Source organism: Macaca fascicularis, chromosome 15, assembly GCF_037993035.2.
Source record: "Macaca fascicularis isolate 582-1 chromosome 15, T2T-MFA8v1.1".
Taxonomy (NCBI): domain Eukaryota; kingdom Metazoa; phylum Chordata; class Mammalia; order Primates; family Cercopithecidae; genus Macaca; species Macaca fascicularis.
The window spans coordinates 103756383-103781754 of NC_088389.1; the positions used below are offsets into that span (position 1 = coordinate 103756383).

General features: G+C 37.6%; 1 protein-coding gene across 14 annotated transcripts in view; it reads right to left on the reverse strand.

The window, feature by feature from the left end:
- Positions 1-22351, reverse strand: part of ALDH1A1 (aldehyde dehydrogenase 1 family member A1) — a 185588-nt gene extending 163237 nt beyond the window's left edge. For 12 of the 14 annotated variants that reach the window (XM_045373114.2, XM_065530710.1, XM_045373113.2 and 9 more), the window contains exon 1: positions 22213-22290. Coding sequence is in view for 1 of the 14 variants with exons in the window: in XM_045373111.2 (XP_045229046.1) it covers positions 22213-22332 (120 nt within the window). In the remaining 13 variants the exon portion in view is untranslated. Of the gene's footprint in view, positions 1-7324; positions 7433-22212 lie in introns of those variants that run through there. The other 2 variants (XM_045373111.2, XM_065530706.1) reach the window with 2 other exon arrangements.
- Positions 22352-25372: the final 3021 nt, after the last annotated feature.

The following is a 25372-nucleotide window of genomic DNA, read 5'->3' on the forward strand; positions in this document are numbered from 1 at the left end:
GGTGGTGCACGCCTGTAGTCCCAGCTACTAGGGAGGCTGAGGCAGGAGAATCCCTTGAACCTGGGAGGTGGAGTTTGCAGTGAGCCGAGATCATGCCACTGCACTCCAGCCTGGCGACAGAGTGAGACTCCATCTCAAAAAAAAAAAAAAAAGAAAAAAAAAAAAGAAAATTAAAGTCAATGCTTGTCTTTTTTCCAATATAAATAAATTCAACATTCTCCTTGCAAATGAATAATTGAATTGCTTGTGCTTCTCTAAGAGCTTTTGAAATTATTTATATTACCCTTATGGCAGTATGTCAGAAATGAAACTATTCTTATATTCTTACCATAAGAAACTTGTGAAATTTTCTGTATACTCAAGAAAAATGGGAGTGGCTAGAAACTGAAAATCTTGCTATCTATTTATCTGATATTTTCTTTAAGGAATTGCATTTTTCTAACAAAGCATATAATAAAATAAAAGAAAAAATAAACAAAGCATATAATTTCAACACCTTGTATTGTAAAATGCTAATTTGCATTCTTCCTCTGCTCCTAAGTCATAATTAAATAGTATACTATTGGGCTTTTTGTATAATTTATGTTTGTATTTTATGTATCTTTAGAAACAAGGATGAGAATAAAACTGGGGAAAAAAAGTGTGAAAGTAAAATAAGAATAGCTTTTCTTTGTCATTTAATATGTAATGATAAGTTCATTTTAATTATGTGTACATGCTTATCCTAAAGTTATAATTTATTTCATGAAATATGTAATCAGAAACAACATAGTATAACTGTGTGTGTGTGTGTGTGTGTGTGTGTGTGTGTGTATATATATATATATATATATACTTGTACTAACAAACACACATTGAATAATAATCTGGAAACCACTCACAGAAATCATTATGACTATAGAGAAGTTTATAATATATGGATATATGCATCCACTGAGAATCCAAGATGAGCGAAGTCTTAGAGTCAACATGTATGAAGTACAAAAGCAGAGTTATAGGAATTAAATACCCTGTTTCACACAAGTATATGCAGACACTTATATCTCCTAGGCCTCCTTGTAGCCACAACCCCTGGGAGTTCTTAGTAACATTACAAAGACAAAGATCAGTCTGGAAACATTATCCACTCCATGATACAAATGAGTGCAGGATGTGCCTGTTCTCAAGTCTTTTAAAGAAGAAAACTTGCACCCAAAATTTAAAAGAACAGGATCGCCTCCTACACTGAAATTCTCTAATTTATTCCCAGTTAAACCTATAATTCAGATGAAATATCAACCCATATTAACACAAGAAGAAATCTGAACTATTTTAAAGAAAGGCAGAAAGGGTCTTTGGGGATTTTACTATCTACATAATTATGAATTAGGCTGTGAAATCTGTCCTGGTTTGCAGATGGTTCCAGGACTCTGGAAGTGTAGATACACAATTTAATATTTCAGATTCACATGGGATCTCCTCACAAAATTCAAGTCATGCTTTAAATAAACAAATAAAAACACCCCACTATGCTACATGCACTTTAAATGAGAAATAGCTAAAGGGAGTTGTTTTTATGGTTTAAGAAGCTATAAAAACAAATTCCCTGTGAGGGATACCTCCACTGCATTTCTCTTTAGATAAACAAAAGATGCAGGATGCGGGCAACATATTTTCTATCATATACATTGTTAACACTGGAAGAGTCAAAATACATAAAAATAATAAAAGTTTATAGGTCTTTTATCCTTCAAGTTGTTTCCAGAGAATAGTGTACTTCCACTGAGTTTGACTCTCAGGCCCCACAAAGAGTAAACTCTACACACAGATGTGTTGTTTTCGTCTGCTATCCCTGCGTACTGATGCATGGTGCGTGAATACATTTCCCAGCATAGTGAGAGGATCAACTTACGAAATGTTCATTTTAATGGCTCTTAAAAGTCTTCCTGAGTTTCTAGTGTTTTAAGATTCCTTTACTAAACATAATTTTCTCTTTTCCAGACAATATAGTGCCATTCATTTTTATAAGGTACTGCACTGGAGTGTAATCATTTGATGATCTCTTGATTACATCCTCCATCCCTGCCCCAATACCTGGTTCCATTCATTATTTTAAGGCTGATCTCTACCACCTTGCAAGCTCCGCAAATGCGGGGACCCAGTCTGTTTTGCTTCCCATTGTATCCCCAGTATCTAGCACTATTTGAGGCATGTAGTACACATTTAATTGGATTGAATTGGCTACAAGGAGGCCGAACATTCAATCCATTCACATTGGATTGAATGTTCCATGAATGGTGGAATGAATTAATGATTGAGGGAGTGGATCTAGTGAGAGAACAGGAAAAGCTTTAGCAAAAAGGAAGTGTCTAAGAATGTCTGGTAAAGATAGTATTTCTGGTATCTCTGCTCACATTTTAATTTCTACTGTGTTGCTTGCAACTCCTCGGACTAAAAGTCTGTTCAGTCTTCTCACACTTTTTTAATCTACAAGATCCAAGATCCAAGTCTCATCAAAGAAATCCTTAATTTTTTAAAATGTTTTTTGTTATTATTATTTTAAAGATGGGATCTCACTTTGTCACCTAGGCTGGAGTGCAGTGGCACAATTGTAGCTCACTGCAGCCTCAAAGTCTTGGACTCAAGTGATCCTACTGCCTCAGCCTCCCAAGAAGCTGAGACTACAGGTGTGTGCCACTACACCCAGCTATTTTTATTTTTATTTTTTTTTAGAGGCAGTGTCTCGCTACGTTGCCCAAGCGGATCTCAAACTCCTGGCCTCAAGTGATGCCCTCACCGCAGCCTTCTGGGGATTACAAGTGCACACTACTGCTCCAGGATCTGTCTCTCTTCCTTTCATTTTTATGGCACATTTTAATGGAAATTAGCTCTCATGTGTCTTTCCAGAACCATAATCAAAGTATGTCCTTAGTAATTAGGAAACTTTCCAAAGCCAGCATCTCAAGTGCGTTCCAAAATGTCACTGAACTTCTCCCTCTCTTCCCACTTCATCTTGCCAACACCAATCCATGGGTAGCTGACAGTGTCATCAGCTCCACTAGAAACGTTGTTGTCTGATGGCATCTGCCACGTCTTCTGTCTATTCTGAAGGAGAGAAGGATCCCTGTTCTCTCCCTGGAGAGTTTGTATCTAAGCACGGGTATTGGGATTTACCTGTTTTTCAAGGGTGTAACTGAGATTTAGCTGTAATTTTGAAGAAAATTTACTTGCAGGTTTGGGGCTATTGGAAAGGATGACTCCAGAAAAACGAAAAAGTTCTGTAGCCTACTGCTTAAGCACAGACTCTTCCCAGAATGCATCCTGGAACCGTTCCTTGCATTCTTTTCTCCCTGTTAATAGGTCCCCCGACCCACTCCCCACCCTGACCAATACAATCCCCACTAGAGCTGTTCACTCCAACTGATGAACACTTTGAGGTTGGTAAAATAAAGAAACAAAGGAGCCTTCTTTCAGCCCCAGAGAACTGTCTCTTCTGGCCCTTGTCCTGGGCAGAACTCTGAATCTTCACTTCCTGACCTAGGATTATCTAGGACTCACAGAGGGAAAGTCTGATCCTATAACCTCAACAGATATTCATATTATTAGTTTCCAAAATGTGGGATATTCATTTTTATTTGTCATCATCTTGTTATGCCAAAATTAGATAAGCAAGCATTCATCTTGATTTGTTCTGGTTCTCTCAAGCTATTGCTATTTCCTTTCACTGCCAGAGATCAAGTCCCTAACAGTATACTCTGTGTGTCAGGCAATCCAGTGGATATTTCTGAATTACTAATTTTAACACAAACCATGGAACAGGCATTAGTACTAATTTTTTTTTGAGACAGAATCTCATTCTGTTGTCTAGGCTGGAGTGAGGTGGTGCCATTTCAGCTCATGGCAACCTCCACCTCCCGGGTTCAAGTGATTCTCCTGCCTCAGCCTCCTGAGTAGCTGGGACTACAGGCATGTGCCACCACACCTGGGTAATTTTTGTGTTTTTAGTACAGACAGGGCTTCACCATGTTGGCCAAGCTGGTCTCAAACTCCTGAGCTCAAGTGATCCACCCACCTCAGGCTCCCAAGGTGTTGGGATTACAGGCATGAGCCACCGCGCCTGGCCTAGTACTAACTTTTTGCAGAAAAAGAGGCTCAGAAAGATGAATATGCCCAAGATACTCTTCAGTTAAGGCTTACTGCAGAGTTAAAATCTACATCAAACTCAACTCAATACTTATGTAGTTTCCATAATGGCAATGGTTTCAACACTATATGCCTTAATTTAAAAGAAATTCTGGCAACATATCAAAATATAAAGTTGTGTTTGTGGTACGTTCCAAAGTTATACCATTCAGGAAATCAATTTCAGGTAGGTTAAAACCTTCATAAGAAAAGTCAAGCCTTAAATGTTTAGAAGAATAAAGAAAACTTTCTTAAACAAGATACTGAAAATGTAATCCATAAGAAAATAATTCATTTTCTACATTGAGATTTTAAATTTCCACTCAAAAAAAGACATAATACACAAAAGCAAAAGAAGCTACAGAGTGAAAAACGATATTTGGAACACATAGAGCAGACAGAAGAGTAGTATCCAGAATTAAGAAGACTTCACTCAATTTAATAAGGAAAAAGTCACCAATCTCCATCCCAATAAATGGAAAAGGCTTATAAATAGGTGAAAATAGGAAGGGCCAACAAGCATGAAAAGGTACCTACCACAGTAATAATCAGTGACATACACATTAAAGCAACCTACAATACCATTTTGCACACAGCAGGTTGGCAAACAATCTACAATTTACAAATAGGGCAATACAAATAGTGCTAAGTATTTGGAGACATGAGAACTTGCATTTACTCTGATTGGGTATGTAAATATGAAGAAACATTTGAAAAGTTTTAATAAACTTGAAGATGACTTGCTTGGAATTTAGCAATTCCTTTAGAGAAATCCTCACACATGTGCAAAAGAAGGCATGCATTATCCATTCCAGCTTTTTATAAAAGTGAAAAACTAGAAACAACCCAATGCTCATAAGTAAGATGCTGGATATACATAATTATGTTGTAGTCATATAATGGAATTATGTAGTGTAAACAAGCATGCTAGTGTTACATAAATCAACATGAATACATTGCTGAAACATTCAGTAAAAAAGTACATTGCAGAAGTACATATGGAGCAAGATATTATAATATTTACTTTTTTTTTTTTTTTTTGAGATGGAGTGTTGCTCTTGTCACCCAGGCTGGACTGCAGTGGCACCATCTTGGCTCACTGCAACCTCTGCCTTCCGGGTTCAAGCAATCCTCCTGCCTCAGCCTCCTGAGTAGCTTGGATTACAAATGCCTGCCACCATGCCCAGCTATTTTTTGTACTTTTAGTAGAGATGGGGTTTTGCCACGTTTTCCAGGCTAGTCTCCAATTCCTGACCTCAGGTGATCCGCCTGCCTCAGCCTCCCAAAGTGCTGGGATTACAGGCGTGAGTCACCATGCCCGGCCTACATAAATTTTTTTAACACCTGAAAAATCATGCTGTATTTTGTGTGGACATATTCAAGTGTTTACACTATGGGAATAAACGCTTAAATGAGGATGATAAACACAAAATCCAGTATTCCGTGGAGAAAGGATTTAAGACGGAGAGGGTATCACAGAGTTTCAATGATATAGTATGTAATTTCATAGAACTTGATGATGAGTTGAAGGCTGTTCATCACATTTTTTATTCTATTTTTCTCTATGTTTGAAATATCTCAAACGAAAATTTAAAACTAAAGTGTGATACATGCATGCAGATGGTTAATATTTCCTGCTATTTAATGATTGTTGTGGAAGTTTATTTTTTGGAATGAAGGGATAATATATTACAAATAGCAAGTATAAAATACTGCATGTACATTTTCATTGATTTTGTTAAAAATATAGGAAAGGAGAAAGATGTAGCAATGTGTTGTAAATAGAATGCTGACAAAACTATGATTTTTTCCAAAAAACATAATACTCTAAATACAGTTCTATATTTAGAGCATAAGCCTAATATAGAGCATATGGTGTTTATTTAAGATTATACGTTCCCTTCACATCTGTGAACTCATGTATATGGTAAAGAAATGTTTAAGGGTGGCAAGTATCTGTCATAAAGTTAGTGGAGCTGGTCTAGAGGGAGAATGAATCTTCAGACTCTCAGACTAGGCAACCAAACTGTTAGTTGAAACTGCAGGATATAGAAGTTTTGCATTAATTAAATTAAAACAAAAGCTGGCAACTGAGAATACAGGAAGACAAAAAAACTGCAAATATGAAATCTTAGATGTTTGAAATTATTTATTGATCCGTCAAGAAACTCTGCATACCTCCAAAACACTTTTATTTTGTGTTAATGAGTGTTTTCAGGCCCCTAGTCTAAGCCAGGCACTTTAGGTGCCAAGTGTAAAAAAGATGACTAATGTAATCCTAGCACTTTGGGAGGCCGAGGCGGGTGGGTCACGTGGTCAGGAAATCGAGACCATCCTGGCTAATATGGTGAAACCCCGTCTCTACTAAAAATATAAAAAATTAGCTGGGCGTACTGGCAGGGAAGCTGAGGCAGGAGAATGGCGTGAATTCGGGAAGCAGAGCTTGCAGTGAGCCGAGATGGCACCACTGCACTCCAGCCTGGGTGACAGAGCGAGACTCCATCTCAAAAAAAAAAAAAAAAAAAAAAGATTACTGAAATATTATCGCTAAGTTGCAAAACTCCTTAGAGTAGACATAAATAATGATAATACAATTATATATATATATGCATTTATATACACAGATACATGTACCTAATGTGTATATATAGTCATACAGTTACATACACATACTTTAGTTGTTCTTTCTAAGACTGGTCATAAATATTCAAGCTTCCTCCTACCCTCCTTACACATATAAATGGGGTATGCATTTGAAAATTGCTTCACAATAACCTCTTTTTGTAAAACAGACCTTGACATTGGTACAGTAGGGCTGGGCTCCCGGCTGAACTCCACCCTTAAGCCTGGAACCTCAGCCCTAAGTGAAAACAGCTAACCCCATTTTTCCCACCCAAATGTTGCCTTTTTGGCCTGCCCCACCCCTATCCTATACCCATAAAATACTTCAGCTGGCAGAGCAACACAAGCAGTTGAGTATCAAGGATACAAGCAGCTGAGTGGCGAACAGAGAAGCAACTGAGCATCAGAGACAACAGATAAACGTGGCTAGCTTCAGACAGTGCAGCTTGGGAGATGGGCCCAGCTGGATATGGCTGGGTTTAAGGGAAATATCACCTTCCCATTCCCTTTCTAGCCTCCCTTTCCACTGAGAGCCACCTACCGCTCAATAAAGTCTTCTGCGTTCATCACCTTTCAGTTTGTGTGACCTGATTTCTTCCTGGATGCCGGACAAGAACCTGAGTGCTGAGAGGACAGAAGCTGCCACTCTGACCTTCCACTGAGCTGGTTGGCACTTGGCAGTCGCCGGACTGCAGCTCTGAAAGAGCATTGGTTGCAACATGATCTGACACCATTGTGGGGCCTACACAGTTCCTGCTTCCTCCAGAGAGGAGCAACTGACTGGTGCTAGAGTTCATTCACTCCGGTTCCCTCACTCCCTCGCTCGCATGCTTCCTCCCGCAAGGAGTAGCCAGTGGCAGCCTGAGGGAAATGAGCCACTTCAGTTCCTACTGGCTAAGGGGGTCAAGGGAATTATACCGTCTCAACATGATAGATGGTTTTTCTTTGATAAGCATATTTTTATAGCTCTACCAATTTACCTCTTTGCACAGATGGTCACTTTTCTAGAATCTTCATTCCTTGACTCCTCCATGCCAACTTCACCTAGCTTACACTATTTCCTAGCATTCCATACTTGCAGTCCTCATTGGGCCTCAGTGTGCCTCTTACCGTTCTGCCTGGCATTTTGACTTTTGTCTATCTGTTTAGCATTGCTAAAGGCTTTTGCCATCTCAGAGTAGGTGAAAACAGGGTAGTTTAGAAATCCAGCAGATTAGGAAGAGAGTTTAACACATGTGAAAGGCAGAATGTCACCTATTGTCTTAGCAGTACTTAGCTAAGTGACTTAAGTGTAAAGTCATTGAACATGTACTGGATAATTCATGACCATTTAAAATATGTATTGATTGGCAATCTACTTCAATAGGCCTTTGTGGGTCATAGAATAATATTGCTTGTAAAAGCTTCCAAGGGTAAAATTGCCATGGGCAGTGAAATGATTTAGAAGATGGTATCTCTTGATTTAACAATTGATATGGTTTGAATGTGTGTTTCCTCGCAATCTCATGTTGAAATGTCATTCTCAATGCTGGAGGTGGAGCCTGGTGGGAGGTGTTTGGGTCATGGGAGCAGATCTCTCATGAATGGCTTGGTGCCATTCCCTTGGTGATGATGAGAGCTGGTTGTTGAAAGGAGCTTGCAAGAGAGGGGATTAAGATGGTGGATAGGAGCAGGGCTAGCTTGCAGCTCCCTCTCAGACGGACACACCAGTGTGTGGAGATTCATATCACAGACTTGCTCCAAAAACTACTGCGGGAGCATACCAGCAAAGCTGAGAGAAACCACAGACCTTTTGAAGGAACTGGATCACTGCTGGAGGCTGCATGAGACACTGAAAAACTGTGAATTGGCTTGCTTTCTCAACAGAGAGGCTGGTGGTCTGGAGCAAGTTCTCAGCCCTGGTAACTGGCTGCCTGAAAATAGACTCAGTGCTGTTGGGGGGCACAGTAGGAGTGAGACTGGCCTTTAGGACAGTGGGTGGTGTGGGAACAGAGTGAGGCCTGTGACTACTGGCTTTTTCCGACTTCCCCCGTAACCTATATGACTCAGCAGAGGCAGCCATAATTCCCATGAGAATATAACTCCATTGGCCTGGGAACCACACCCCCATTCCCCACGGCAGCCACAGCAAGCCCTGCCCAAGGAAAGGCTGAGCTCAGACATGCCTATTTCTTCCCCTACCTGGTAGTCTTTCTCTAGAGATCCTGGTAGCTGAAGACAAAAGTCATAATCTGGAGCTCTATGGCTCTGCCCACTGCCTGAGAAAACTGAATACTCAATCAGGTGTCCCTAGGGAAGGTCTGCATCCTCCCTATAGGACCATAGCTGATACACTCTTGAAAGCGCCACCTCCTAGCTGGAGGCCAACCAACACAAAACCAGTGCACTAAACAAAAACACAACACAAACTCAGAGAGTCCACTTCACTCCCCTGCTACCTCCACCAGAGCAGGCACTGGTATCCAGGGCTGCAAGACCTGACGACAGATCACATCACAGGACTATTTGCAGATACTCTCCAGTAACAGCCTGGAGCCCAGTAGCTCAACTGAGTGACTAGAACCAGAAGAGCAAAAACAATCACTGTAGTTTGGCTCCTAGGAAGCCACATCCCTTGGGGAAGGGGGAGAACACCACGTAGAGGGAGCATCCTGTGGGACAAAAGAAACTGAACAGCAGTCCTTGAATCCCAGATCTTCCCTCTGACATAGTCTATCCCAGACTATGAGAAGGAACCAGAAAAACAATTCTGGTAATATGAAAAACAAGGTTCTTTGATACTCCCAAAAGATCATACCAGCTCACCAGCAATGGATCCCAACCAAGATGAAATCTCTGAATTGCCAGAGGAAGAATCAAGGAGGCACCAGAGAAAGGTGAAGTCGAACTTAAAGAAATAAACAGCATGATACAGGATATGAAAGGAAAAGTCTTCACTGAAATAGAGAGTATAAATAAAAACAACTACAACTTCTGGTCAAGGAGGCACTTAGAGAAATGCAAAATGCACTGGAAAAGCCTCAGAAGTAGAATCAAACAAGCAGAAGAAAGAACCTCAGAGCTCGAACATAAGGCTTTTGAATTAACCCAATCCATCAAAGACAAAGAAAAAAGAATTTTAAATAATGAACAAAGCCTCCAGGAATTTTAGGACTGTGTTAAATATCCCAAACCTAAGAATAATTTGTATTCCTGAGGAAGATGAGATATCTAAAAGTTTGGAAAACACATTTGAGAGGATAACCAAAGAAAACTTCCCCAGCCTTGCTAGAGATCTAAACATCCAAATATAAGAAGCTCCAAGAACACCTGGGAAATTAATCACAAAAAGATCATTGCTTAGGCACATAGTCATCAGGCTATCTAAAGTCAAGAGAAAGGAAAGAATCTTAAGAGCTGTGAGGCGAAAGTATCAGGTAACTTATAAAGAAAAATCTGTCAGATTAACAGCAGATTTCTCAGCAGAAACCCTAAAAGCTAGAAGGGATAGTGGTCCTATTTTTAGCCTCCTTAAACAAAACAATTATCAGTCAAGAATTTTGTATCCAGTGAAACTAAACTTCATAAATGAAGGAAAGATACAGTCTTTTCTAGAAAAACAAATACTGAGAGAATGTGCCACTACAAGAACTGCTAAAAGGAGCTCTAAATCTTGAAACAAATCCTCAAAGTACATCAAAATAGAACCTCCTCAAGGCGTACATCTCATAGGACCTATATAACAATAATGCAGTGAAAAAAACCAAGGTATTCAGGCAGCAAATAATATGATGAATAGAATAGTACTTCACATCTCAATACCAACACTGAATGTAAATGGCCTAAATGATCCACTTAACAGATACAGAACTGCAGAATGGATAAGAATTCACCAATCAAGTTTCTGCTGTCTTCAGAAGACTCACCTAAAACATAAGGACTCACATAAACTTAAGGTAAAGGGGTGGAAAGAGATAGTCCATGCAAATGGACACCAAAAGTGAGCAGGAGTAGCTATTCTTATATCAGACAAAACAAACTTTAAAGCAACAACGATTAAAAAGACAAAGAGGGACATTATATAATAATAAAAGGACTAGTCCAACAGAAGAATATCACAATTCTAAATATATATGCACCTAATACTGGAGCTCTCAAATTTTTACAATAATTACTACTAGACCTAAGAGATGAGATAGATGGCAACACAATAATAGTGGGGGACTTCAATACTCCACTGACAGCACTAGACAGGTCATTAAGATAGAAAGTCAACAAAGAAACAATGGAATTAAACTACACCCTAGAACAAATGGACTTAACAGATACTTATAGAACATTCTACCCAACAACTGCAGAATATACATTCTATTCATCAGCACATGGAACATTCTGTAAGGTAGACCATATGATAGGCCACAAAACCAGTCTCAGTAAATTTAAGATCAAAATTATATCAAGTATTCTCTTAGATCATAGTAAAATAAAATTGAAAATCAATTCCAAGAGGAATCCTCAATACCATGCAAGTATATGGAAATTAAATAACCTGCTCCTAAATGATGGTTGGATCAACAACAAAATCAAGATGGAAATTAAAAGATTGTTTGAACTGAACGATGGTAGTGACACCACCTATCAAAACCTCTGCGATACAGCAAAAGTGGTGTTAACAGGAAAGTTCATAGCATTAAATGCCTACATCAGAAAGTCTGAAAAAGGACAAATAGACAATCTAAGGTCACACCTCACAGAACTGGAGAAAGAACAATCCAAACCCAAACCCAGGAGAAGAAAAGAAACAAGAAAGATCAGAGCAGGACTAAATCAAATTGAAACAATAACAAAATAAAATACAAAAGATAAACAAAACAAAAAGCTGGTTCTTTGAAAAGATAAATAAAATTGATTTACCATTAGCAAGATTAACCAAGAAGAGAGATGATCCAAATAAGCTCAATTAGAAAGGAAATGGGAGACATTACAGCTAATACCACAGAAATACAAAAGATTATTCAAGACTACCATGAACACCTTTATGCGCATAAACTAGAAAACTTAGAGGAGATGAATAAATTCCTGGAAATATACAACCCTCCTAGATTAAACCAGGAATATATAGAATCTCTGAGCAGACCAATAACAAACAGCAAGATTGAAATGGTAATAAAAAAATTGCCAACAAAAGACGTCCAGGACCAGATGGATTCACAGCTGAATTCTATCAGACATTCAAAGAGGAATTGGCATAAATCCTATTGACACTATTCCAAAAGATAGAGAAAAAGGGAATCCTTCCTAAATCATTCTATAATCCTAATATCAGTATCATCCTAATACCAAAACCAGGAAAGGACATAACAAAATAAGAAAACTATAGACCAATATCCATGATTATCATGACTGCAAAAATCCTCAACAAAATCCTAGCAAACCAAATCCAACAACATATCAAAAAGATAATCCACCATGAGCAAATGGGTTTCATACCAGGGATGCAGGGAAAATTTAACATAGGTAAATCAATAAATGAGATACACCACACAAACAGAATTAAAAACAAAAATCACACGATCATCTCAATAGATGTAAACAATCATTTGACAAAATCCAGCATCCCTTTATGACTAAAACCGTCAGCAAAGCTGCCATATATTAAGGTCATAAAAGCCATCTATGACAAACCCACAACCAACATTATACTGAATGGGGAAATGTTGAAAGCATTCCCCCTGAGAGCTGGAACAAGACAAGGATGTCCATTTTCACCACTTCTATTTGACATAGTACTGGAGGTGCTAGCCAGAGCAATCAGACAAGAGAAAGAAAAAAAGGGCATTCAAGTTGATAAAGAGAAGTCAAACTGTTGCTCTTTGCTGATTATATGATCATATACCTATAAAACCCTAACGACTCATCCGAAAAGCTCCTAGAACTGGTAAATGAACTCAGCAAAGTTTCAGGATACAAAATTAATGTACACAAATCAGTAGCTCTGCTATACACCAACAGCAACCAAGTTGAGAATCAAATCAAGAACTCAACCCCTTTCGCAATAGCTGCACAAAATTAAAATACTTAGGAATATACCCAACCAACAATGTGAAAGACATCTACAAGGAAAACCACGAAACACTACTGAAAGAAATCATAGACAACACAAACAAATGGAAACACACCTCATGCTCACAGATGGGTAGAATCAATATTGTAAAAATGTCCATACTGCCAAAAGCAATCTACAAATTCAGTGCAATCCCTATCAAAATATCACTATCATTCCTCACAGAACTAGAAAAAAACATGGTAAAATCATATGGAACCAAAAAAGAGCACACATAGCCAAAGCAAGACTAAGCAAAAAGAACAAATCTGGAGACATCACATTACCTGACTTCAAACTACACCATAAGGCCTTAGTCACCAAATAGCATAGTATTGGCATAAAAATATGCACACAGACCAATACAATAGAATAGAGAACCCAGGAGTAAACCCAAATACTTACAGCCAGCTGAACTTCAATAAAGCAAACAAATAATAAAGTGGGAAATGGACACCCTATTCAACAAATGGTGCTGGGATAATTGGCAAGCCACATATAGAAGAATGAAATTGGATACTCATTTCTCACTCTATACAAAAATCAACTCAAAATGGATCAAAGACTTAAATCTAAGACATGAAGTCATAATGATTCTGGAAGATGAGGTGGGAAAAACCCTTCTGGACATTGGCTTAGGCAGACTTCATGACCAAAAACCCAAAAGCGAATGCAACTAAAACAAAAGTAAATAGATGGGAGTTAATTAAACTAAAAAGCTCTGCACAGCAAAAGAAATAATCAGCAGAGTTAACAGACAACCCACAGAGTGGGAGAAAATCTTTGCAGTCTATACCCGACAAAGGACTAATATCCAGAATCTACAAAGAACTCAAACCAATCAGTAAGAAAAAACAAACAATCCCATTAAAAAGTGGACTAAAACATGAATAGACCATCTTCAAAAGAAGATATACAAATGACCAACAAGCATATGGAAAAGTGCTCAACATCACTGATCACCAGGGAAACGCAAATCAAAACCACAATGTAATACCACTTCACTCCTCCAAGAATGGCCATAATTAAAGAATAAAAAAATGATAGCTGTTAGTGGGGATGCAGTGAAAAGGGAACACTTTTATAGTGTTGGTAGGAATGTAAACTAGTACAACTATCTTGGAAAACAGTGTGGACATTCCTTAAAAACTAAAGGTAGATCTACCATTTGATCCAGCAATTCTATGACTGAGTATCTACCCAGAGGGAAGGAAGTAATGATACGAAAAAGATATTGCACACACATGTTTATAGCAGCACAATTTGCAATTGCAAAAACATGGAACTAGCACAAATGCCAATCAATCAATGAGTAGATAAAAAAATGTGATACACACACACATACACACACACAGCCCCCATAGAATAATACTCAGCCATAGAAAGGAATGAAATAATGACATTTGCAGCAACCTGGATGGAATTGGAGGCTATTAATCTAAACGAAGTAACTTAAAAATGGAAAATGAAATATCATATGTTCTCACTCATCTGTGGGAGCTAAGCTATGAGGAAGCAAAGACATAAGAATGATACATTGGACTTTGCGGACGCAGGGGAAAAAGTTGGGGGTGGTTAGGGATAACAGACTACATGTGGGGTACAGTGTACATTGCTTAGGTGATGAGTGCACCAAAATGTCAGAAATCACCACTAAAGAACTTATTCATGTAACCAAACACCACCTGTCCCCCAAAAACCTGTTGAGATAGAAAATAAATAAATGAAAAATAAATAATAATAATAAATAAATAAAAATACACATTAAAAAATAAAAAAAAAAAATAGAGGAGCTTGCCACCTCCTCCTTGCTCTCTCTTGCTGTCTCTCGCCATGTGATGTACCAGCTTCCCTTTTGCCGTCCGCCATGATTGTAAGCTTCCTGAAACCCTCACCAGGAGCAGAGGCAGATGCCATGCTTTCTGTACACCCTGCAGAACTGTGAGCCAATTAAATCTCTTTTATTTACAAATTACCCAGTCTTTGATATTCCTTTATAGCAATGCAAACAGACTAATACAGCAATATTCTTATTTTACATAATAGAATCGAGTGTATGAAAACTATTATTTGAAGCAGGTGTAATATTAGCCTTTGGCTTTGAGATAAGAACCAAAGATGTTGTTTTTTCCAGGCTATTGGACAACATATATATGAAATCCGTTATCCTATAAAGAGAAAGTTGCTGTTTGCATTTTAGTTATAAATTTGTATAAATGATTCCCTCTATTTAAGGAAAATTAACTTGCTCACTTCTCCTACTTATTGCTTCCAGCTCTGTACTACACACATAAAACTGTGTTGGAAATCTTTTTATTAAAAAATAACATACATACAGAAGAGCATACAAAACATAACTATATAGCTTGATGAATTTTTACAAACTGAGAACTATCAGCATCCCAGAACCCTCTGGCCTCTGATTCCCCTTACAGTCTCTGGTTTCTGTGCTCCAAAGACAGCCATTATCCTGAACTCCAATGCCCATAGTTTAGCTTGTTTTTTAATTGCATATAAAGGGAAGTAAACAACACATGCTCTTTGTGCCTGACTTCTTTGTGCCACACTGCATTTGAAGATTCATCCATGTTGTGTTTGCAAGACCTGTTTTGTTGCATAGTTGCACTTCATTTCTTCTCATTGTTGTAGAGTGTCCCATTAGGTGAATAAAGCAATTTATGAGTTTGTTCTGCTACTAGTAATCACTTGGACAGTTTCTAGTTTGGTTCTATTATGAATAGCGTTGCTTAGGCATTCTTGTGCACATTCTTTGGTGAACATTCTTTGGTACACATTTCTGTTGACCATATAAACCTAAGGCTGGAACCGCTGAGTCACGAACACTCATTTGTTTAATTTTTGAACTGCCAGCTAGTTTTTCAGTGTTGTTGTACCAATTTACACTCCTACCAGTGCCATAAAACAGCTCTCTGGTTGTTCCACACCTTCTTCAACGTTTGATATTTTCTGTCTTTCCCATTTGAGCCACTTTGATGGAAAACATTTCCTTATTAAAGACACAGATCATGAAAAACATCCCTGACCTGCTACCTTAAGTGAACTTAATTTTGGCAATGTTAGCTAGTTTATTCTTTCTTAATGAAATGCATCTGGGACAGATTGAGTGCATTCATCCACTGAAGTCCTTCAAAAGTTAATGATCTCCCATTCTTCCCCATCTCCTACCAAATACAAATGATATTAGCTCACAGTTACCATGGCCCCTGAGAAAGCTGTTTTACCAGTACTTCCTTTTTATAGTTTCTTTCAGTAGAGATGCTGTGGGATTTTCTCCATTAATCAGATCAAACTCTACATCTGAAATACATTTCCATGATCACAATGTCTACATTTTGTTCATCATTTAAGTCATCTAAGAGTAATAACTTATGTTTATCGTGGTATGCCTCTTTTATGTTTTTGAGAATCCTATTTTTCATTGCCATGATTGGACTGAAAAACAGGATGTTTTTTTCTATTGACTCACATTTCTAAAATTCCTTCTTGGTCAAAAGTGCAAGTCTGTTGACCCTTTCAACTTTTGTTTGAAAGGGACATTTTTGAGTTCTTATTAATGATTTTTCATCGCCTTTGTGTTTCTTTTGCTCTGTTTTATTCTGTATCTTTTCAAATGAGAACCATTCTGCTTCTTATTTACTTAGTTTTAAAATAAAGAATTGGAGTGATTTTTCATGCTTTTCTAGAAATACCATTTCATTAGAAAGATATTTCTGGACAATAAAAGCTTAAGTGTTAACTGTAAAATAGTTTTATTGATAAAATTTGTAATTTCTCTTTCTGTTGCTTTTACAGTTTGATAATCCTATGAATTCTACAGAAGGAATTCACATGTAATGATCCTTTAATAACTAGTGCCCTAGAAAAATAAACCTTTTCTACACTTAATTTAATTTTTAACACTTTAAATATCTTTAAATTTGTTTCTTCATTTTGTTTCTGCTATCTTTTGCCTTGCAGAAATATGTAATTTTAAAATAGCCAAATATATCTAGCTTTTCCTTTATGGTTTCTGTGGTTTCTGTTAAACTTGGGAATATCTTTCCCATCTCAAATTTATACGAATAGCCTTCTAAATTTTCTTTCAATGTTTTTCTTAGAGCAAGGATTCAGTTTTCTTCTACATGGATAATCAAACATACAAGCATCGTTTATTAAATTAGACACTCTCACTAAGTTTGATTAAAATCCTATAACTACTAAATCTTTCTATGGATGCTCAGGCATATGTGACTAATATATTTACCTATTCCTGTGCTAATATTATACACTTACCTTTGATTACAGTTACTTCACAGTTATTTTAGTACCTGGAAGTCTCCTACTTTGCCTTCTTATTATTATTCAGTATTCATAAATTTCTTGACTATTTCTAGAGATATATTTTTCCACATACATTCTAGAATCACTTTATATTGTTCAACAGAAAAGCTTATCAAGATTATAATTTAAGTTGCATAACCTTTCTATATTAATTTTAGAAGTAATGACATTTCTATAATAGTCACATCATTAGGAATATTTTATGTACTTCATTTGGATTTTATAAATTAACTTTTATATAAATCTCATGCTACTCTTGCTATATTTAAGAATTTTCATGTTTAGTCCCTATTATAGATGAATCTTTCTTTTTTTTCTTTTGCTTCAACCTTGCTATTGACAGAGAAAAAGTTACTGATTTGCTTAAGGTATACAAGTTAATTCTAAGGCTTTTCAAGAGCTCCTGGAAAGAGACGGAGACATTCTTTATCCCTGGAACAGAGATTTTGGCAAACAGCTTGTCATAAGGAGTCTGAGACTCACTCAACATGAAGGAAAGTAGAATCTAAAGGTGGAGACATGGCAGGTTCTGGAGCTATTATTTGAACTCCTAGAATAAGCCATATTTGAAACCATTACCAGTTATCCTTTACAATATTCTCTGTGTTCATTTAATTTACATAGGTTTAGGCTGGGAACAGTGGCTCACACTTGTAATCCCAGCACTTTGGGAAGCTGAAGTGGGTAGATCACCTGAGGTCAGGAGTTCAAGACCAGCCTGGCAAACATGGTGAAACTCCATCTCTACTTAAAAAAAAGAAAGAAAAAAAAATTAGCTGGGTGCGGTGGTGCATGCCTGTAATTCCAGCTACTCGGGAGGCTGAGACAGGAGAATCACTTGAACCTGAAGGCAGAGAATGCAGTGAGCCACGATCATGCCATTGCACTCCAGCCTGGGCAATGAGAGCAAAACTCCATCTCAAAAAAAAAAAAAAAGTAGGTTTAAATAGGTTTTATTTCTCATTGTTCACCAAATAAGATGGTATGGAAATTTCAATTTGGCTTCCCCGGATAATTCTTATGCCAGTAATCTTCAGAAAAAAATACCAGGACCAATACACTCTATTACTATCATGAGAATATTTTGAAAAATAATTTAATGGTATAGAGTTGACCTTAAGAGAGTTGCTTCAATGTTATCAGAGATGTATCGGATAAAGCTGAAATTGCTTCATTAAAGAGCTGAATTTTAATAGTTACTGATACAATAAAAGTATAGAAGGCTCTAAATGCAAAACTATAAAAATGAAATAAAGTAACTGTGTGAAAGGAAAGTGAAGAACATTTACTCTATTGCTTGTGAAATATAATTATATCAAATTTATATTCTATATCAAATTTACATATTATGGATTTGATATATTTATATTTCTTTCCCCATGGAGAACTTAGAAATTCACTAGACAATCATTACTTTATTCAAGGCAATTTTATGAATTCAACAAGATGTTAATTATACTATCAATAGTATAACTGTGATTTTTTACTCAAAGAAAATATAACTTGAACCCACAGTGATGTGAAGTTTCTTCCATATAGATCTTTGTTTATCCTGCTGACTTGTTTCTTCATTATTGGCTTCTTAAGAAATCATTGCTCAACTCTGATTTTGTTTGTGTTTCAGCTTTAAAGTCACATTGAGGCCAAAGAACATCTTTCAAGTATTTGATTATATTTGCGATTATACGTAGGGAACTTCTTTTCTTCCTGTTGAAAAATGGTTGGGACTCAAATAAAAGTAGGACTGACCATGTATCACGCAGGGTGCTGTAACATAACTTCTGCATCATTGGTCAATTCATTTATTCAATCTTTCATTTCACTCCACACCCGTATGGCGTGACTATGATGCAGACATGTTTATATACACAGCACAAACATCACTGGAAAAAACAGACAAAATTCTTGCTCTCATGGGACTTAGATTCTGAGAAGGAAAGATATCAAATAAACCCTAAACAAATATAAATACACTACAGATATAAAAATTATGTAAAGTGGTGGTAAGTGCTGTGAAGTAATGTGAAGTAGAGTAAGGGGGATAGAGAATGATCATGGAGAGGGGGACGGATGCCCTTTCGTATGAGAGTCAGGAAAATCTCTGATAAGGTCACATTTATTCATGAAGTTGTAGTGAAGGAGAAATCAAACTGAATATCTAAGGGACATACCTTCCAGGCAAGTAAGGACCCTGAAACAAGAATATTCTAAGTATATTCAAAGAATAGCAAGAAGGTCTGAAGGGGAGGATATGATATTCATTTTAAAAGTTTGCTCTGTTTGCATATGAGAATAGTCTGTAGAAAGGCAAGTGTAAAAGGTTATTACACGCTTGCAAGATGTTTACTGAGAAATGACATTCAGTTTAGTTTGGTGTCATGAATCAGGGTTTAGAGAAGAGAATGAACCTGGATGGACAAATTGAAGATACTCAGAATGACTCTGCAGATTTGGCTTGAGTAACTAGAACTGCATGAAGATCAGGGGTGTGTGTATGTGTGTGTGTGGGCGTGGGTGTTTGCGTGTGTGTGTGTGAGAGAGTGTTGAAAAGGGTTAGATTAAAATAAATCAAAGTCCAGTTTCAGACAGAAATTTAAGATGGCAACTTGACAATAGATGTGAGCCAAAAAAGTGTATAGTCAGATGGATCCAGGAGATGTTGGGACTAAAGATATAATCTGAGGAATTTCAAGCATATAGTTGGTATTAAATACTTGGAATTGGATGAAGTCACCTACACAATGAGTACAGATGGAGAAGAGTTTATGAAAATAAAGAGAAATCAGCAAAGGGGACAGCACATAATTTTTTTTTCCAAAAAGAAAGCAAGTCATTAGTTATATCAAAAGCTATTAATAGCTTAAGCAAGATGATTATGAAGAAATAACACTGAATTTTTCAGTGTAGAAGTCATTAATGACCTTGACAAGATCAGTGTATGAAAAACATTTTGTGTTTCAGTGAGCAACTATACATAGTCTGACAACTTTTAGGGTATCAGATTCTACTCCTGCTCACTGTCTTTGAGCTATTTTGCAAATCTTTGTAAGTAGTAGGTAACTGATAAACAAATTCTGACTTGTCTGGTAGTAATGTTAATTGACTTTCTGTGTCCAGTTTGGTAGTGATCTAAATGAATGTGGAAAAATTAGTTTTGTCTGCATTTCCAATTAATTTCAACATTCCTGTGCTCTAGATAAATTAGTGCTGTTTGACTTTTCCTTTGAATCGGTTATAACATCTCCCTGGCTCCCTCATATTATGTAAGTAAAATTATATAACACATGTTCATTTTCATATCTGCATGACGGTCATGATTTCACCTTTTTCTGAAAATTATCTTTTAACATTAGCATTGGTGTGGTGGTGTGGGCAAAAGACTGGCTCAGATGTACTTGACAGGAAATGGAAAATGGAGTCAAGATGGTTAATTTGATATTCGGAAAAACCTTTTTTGGTAAAGCACATTGAAAAATCTCAACACACTTTAGCAATTTTTTGAATTATGGTAGGAAAGTAAAAGTAAGGGAATCTAGAAGCTTGATATAAGAAGGCAATCCAGGCCTGGTGCGGTTCCTCAAGCCTGCAATCCCAGCATTTTGGGAGGCTGAGGTGGAAGGATCACTTGAGGCTGGGAGTTTGAGATCAGTCTGGCCAACATGGTAAAACCCTGTCTCTACTAAAAATACAATTATTAGCCAGGTGTGGTGGTGCACGCCTATAATCTCAGCTACTTGGGAGGATGAGGCACAAGAATCGCTTGAACCAGGAGGCGGAGTTTGCAGTGAGCCAAGATTGCGCCACTGCATTCCAGCCTGGGTGATAGAATGACACTCTTTCACAAAAATAAATAAATAAAATAAAATAAAATAAGAGGGCAATCCAGAGGGGTGAGTAAGTACTGGATCTGCTAATGTGGAGGGTCATGAGCTCTTGGGACAGGAAACAAAGCTTGAGACTAGAGCTCTGGTAGGATCCCCAGCATAATGCTGGGAGTGGCAAAATCTCAAGGCAAAAACCTGACTTTGCTTTAAAATGGAGATGTCCGAAATAATTGCTGTCCGGAACTTAGCTCTAGATAAGCCAGAATAAAAGATGAACAATTATTGGCTGAGAATTTCTAACCACAAGGTGGCACACACCTTGTTTATTGAAGAACTGAGATACAGCAGGTGTGGTCAGAACACTGAACCAGAAGAATTGTGGTATGACTTTAGTTAGGTCTTGGCTGTCAACTCCTTGCTACCCTAACATAAAAGGTGGTGAACAATAACTTCTCTATTTCGCTGGATAATTCAGCCACGAGGCTCTCTCTTGATTCACATCACAAAAGCCCAAACATTATTCTTCTGTTGCCATGCACACTTGTAGGTACAAGGATATTAAAATCTACACATCCCACCCCTCCCTAATTCTCATCTTGCAAAAATTGGCCTGTTATATAATAAAGATATTTCCTTGAGTTTTTATTAAGTAGTATGTTTACCCAGAAAAGAACATTATTTTAAAAAGGTGTTCTTACACAATTCTCCCCACTTCTTGCATTTTTTATTTTCTTTGAAACAAAAATGTTATTTGCCTTTTTTTGGCATGGACAGTTAGTTACGTTTTTAGGGAAAAATCTCAGAATAAGAAACTAAACTTGAACTAAAATAAATATAAGTCTTAGTAAAAAATCTGAGAAATCAAATGTATTTATTTAAAGTAAGTTTAGATCTTTTTTTAAGCTCAAATCCCGTGATAATTCAATCTCAATTTATTTTGGTGCTCTCTCACTCACATCCATCTTATGAAAACCAAAGCATTTGGGGGTCTTTTACCCATCCGGTTACCACTGAGATGCCTTGTCTGAACTTACAAGGGCTACTAAAATCTGAGAGCCTTGGGTTTCAGTGTCATCTGGAAGCCCAGTAAATTTTGCAAAGGATGTGAAACAGCCTAATCTCCAGCCCCTCAGGCATACTAGGCAGCCACACCCCTCCCACCTAACCCCAAACTCCGCTCACCTCCTGCAATGCTGTGAAGGAGCAAGTTGTAGGTTCCCTGGGAGTCTGCAGATCTCTCTTCCCATCCTGGTCGTCTGCGCCATTCCTCCCCTCCCACCTTCTCTTTTCCACAAGGCACATGTCTCCCTTTCCCCTATCTGGCATAATTCCCTCAAGGAGTGCCAGGAAGGCAGATCATCTGCTGGATAATTAGCCTTTCTGTCCTACAGCACAAACCTCCTGTGAGGTTAAAAGCATGAAGGAGCTGGCTGCCTTCTTGAAGTGGACATGAATGGAAAAAAGATCCATGAAGTACAAAACACAAATTCTGTCTTGATTAGTTATGCTGATTCACAGCTTGCAGCCTCTCCTCACAACCTGAAATACCTGGTAAAGGAGGGCATGCTCCATCAAAACATACTGTCCAATTTGTGAGTGGTTGAAGGAGTGCCCCAAACCTCCATCGGTGGTCTGGCCTTTATAATCTTACACTCACAGTGTTTTATTCCTGAAATCTAAACCCGAAGGAGAAAACTTAAATTACAAAGTCATCACTCATTTACTGAAAAAATTATCTCCTTCTGTATATGCAGATGCTTCATATTCTCTTGCAATCTTTCCAAGCCCTTTGCACTAGCTGTATTCTTTAGCACATTAAAGAAATAAAATCATTTCTTGACTCCCATGGACAGGTAAGATGGAAATGGCAAGATACTGCTGGGCATAATAGGCAGAGGAATGTTGCTTTAGAGAAGAAACCGATAGAGCTATACCTGCTTTCTTTCTACTTTCTTTTCTTTTCTTTTCTTTTCTTTTTTTTTTTTTTTTTTGAGACGGAGTCTTGCTCTGTCGCCCCGGCAGGAGTGCAGTGGCGCAATCTCGGCTCACTGCAAGCTCCGCCTCCCGGGTTCAAGTCATTCTCCTGCCTCAGCCTCCCGAGTAGCTGGGACCACAGGAACCCGCCACCTCGCCCGGTTACTTTTTTTTTTCTTTTTTCTTTTTTTTTTTTGTATTTTTAGTAGAGACGGGATTTCCGTGTTAGCCAGGATGGTCTCGATTTCCTGACCTCGTGATCCGCCCACCTCAGCTTCCCAAAGTGCTGGGATTACAGGCGTGAGCCACCATGCCCAGTCTCTTCACACAGTTTTTCTTTCTCTTTTTCTTTTCTTTTCTTTTTCTTTTTTTTTTTTTTTTTTTGAGACGGAGTCTCGCTCTGTTGCCCAGGCTGGAGTGTGGTGGCACAATCTTGGCTCACTGCAAGCTCTGCCTCCCAGGTTCACACCATCCTCCTGCCTCAGCCTCCAGTGTAGCTGGGACCACAGGAGCCCGCCACCACGCCCAGCTAATATGTGTGCGTGTGTGTGTGTGTGTGTGTGTGTGTGTGTGTGTGTGTGTTTAGTAGAGACGGAATTTCACCGTGTTAGCCAGGATGGTCTCTATTTCCTGACCTCGGCCTCCCAAAGTGCTGGGATTACAGGAGTGAGCCACTGCGTCCGGCTGACCTATACCTCGTTTTTATACATGTCCTCAGTGACACATTTATAATTAAACTAAAGATGTTGGAATGAAAATGACAAGTGATAATTTCTCAACATACAAGAAAGTCTATCTCAGTGTATCCATGGGTCAGGAAGAGACTATACTTTAATAAATGTATTTTTTTTGGCGAGGGGGGGAACTAGCCCAGGCTGAGAATGGAAAAGGCTCTGCTAGTTCCATCAGGTCTTTAGTTTCCTGGGTATGTATAACTCTGCATTATTTCGTTGAGAAATTAAAGGGTTTTCCTTCAGTGTATTCTTAAATCATATTGACATTTTATTATTCTCATATTTTCTTTCATTATGAGAAAATTGTTGGGGAGGTGAGCATTTGCAAACTTCTTTTTATATTGCGTTTATTATGTGGAACTGGGACTCTCTGAAACTCCTTTTACTTTGTACTTACTAAGTGGCTATGGAAAACATCTTTCGTGAATGTAGGACAAAATCTCAGAGGAAAAATACTGAATGAAAGGTTTCAACTCTTGCTGGCATTACAGTATTTCCTCACAAGGGGACTGCATTTCAAATAGTCTCTTTTTGTGTGTAATACAGAGGAAACTATAATTTATTCTAAAGTTGACATCACTGCAAAAAGTCAGTCAATGCTCAACTTCCGGTATTTGTTTGTGAGGGTTTTTGCTTTGTTTTATTTCTGTATGTGGAGTGTAGTAAAAGGTCCAAGCCAGCCTTTTTGGATTTTGGAACTGATATACTCTAGCACCACCTACTGGGAAATGGTTTAGAGTCCCCCAAATTACAAGAAACCCAAACTCAAAATCTGATGCTTTCTCTCAAAACTTTCATTTATTTTCCTGCTTTTTCTTCTTTTCCTATTCTTTTATTTTCTGTTGATTTTCTATTCATTTTTATTTGTTTCCCTTTCTCTAGTATAAATACTCCAACTTTCTCAATGAATTCTCATACACAACTGTCTAAAACAATTGCCTAAAACAACTGCTTTTATAGCACATGGAAAGGTTGGAGATGAAAAAAAAACAGGTCTATTTTAGGTCATATGTCTTCACCGTAAATGATGATTCATGGATATTAAATTCATAATGCATTATCTTACATGTTAAACATTAATACTTAATATACTTAATATTAATATTTAATATTCTCAAGAATCCATTGAATCATAATCCTTCCATTAACTAGCTAGGAGGCTGTATAACCTCCCTAAGTCTTTATTTGCTCACTTGATAAAAAAGCAATGCTAATAATACATGTTGGATAGGAATGCTTTGAGAATTAAATGGTATGTGATGTATGCATACTTCAGCAGAGCACCCTTCATGCAGTAAATGCACAGTAAATGTTTTCCATTATAATTACTCTTCTGAGGACAAAGTTCATGTTTTCATTCATCCCTGTAGTTCAGAGTGCATAATAATAGAGGGTTTATATATTACCTTCGATGTCTTGATATATACTGGAAAAGTAAATGTGTAGAGTACGGTAGAAGAAAATAAACCATTATTGCCACAACTATGAGCTAGCTACTCTGCTATGCACTTTGTGAGTGTCATTTCATTCACTGGATAGAGGATACAGAATCTTGATTTTTTTTCCACTCTCCAGTGTATTAGTCTGTTTTCACACTGCTGTAAAGATACTACCTGAGACTGGGTAATTTTTAA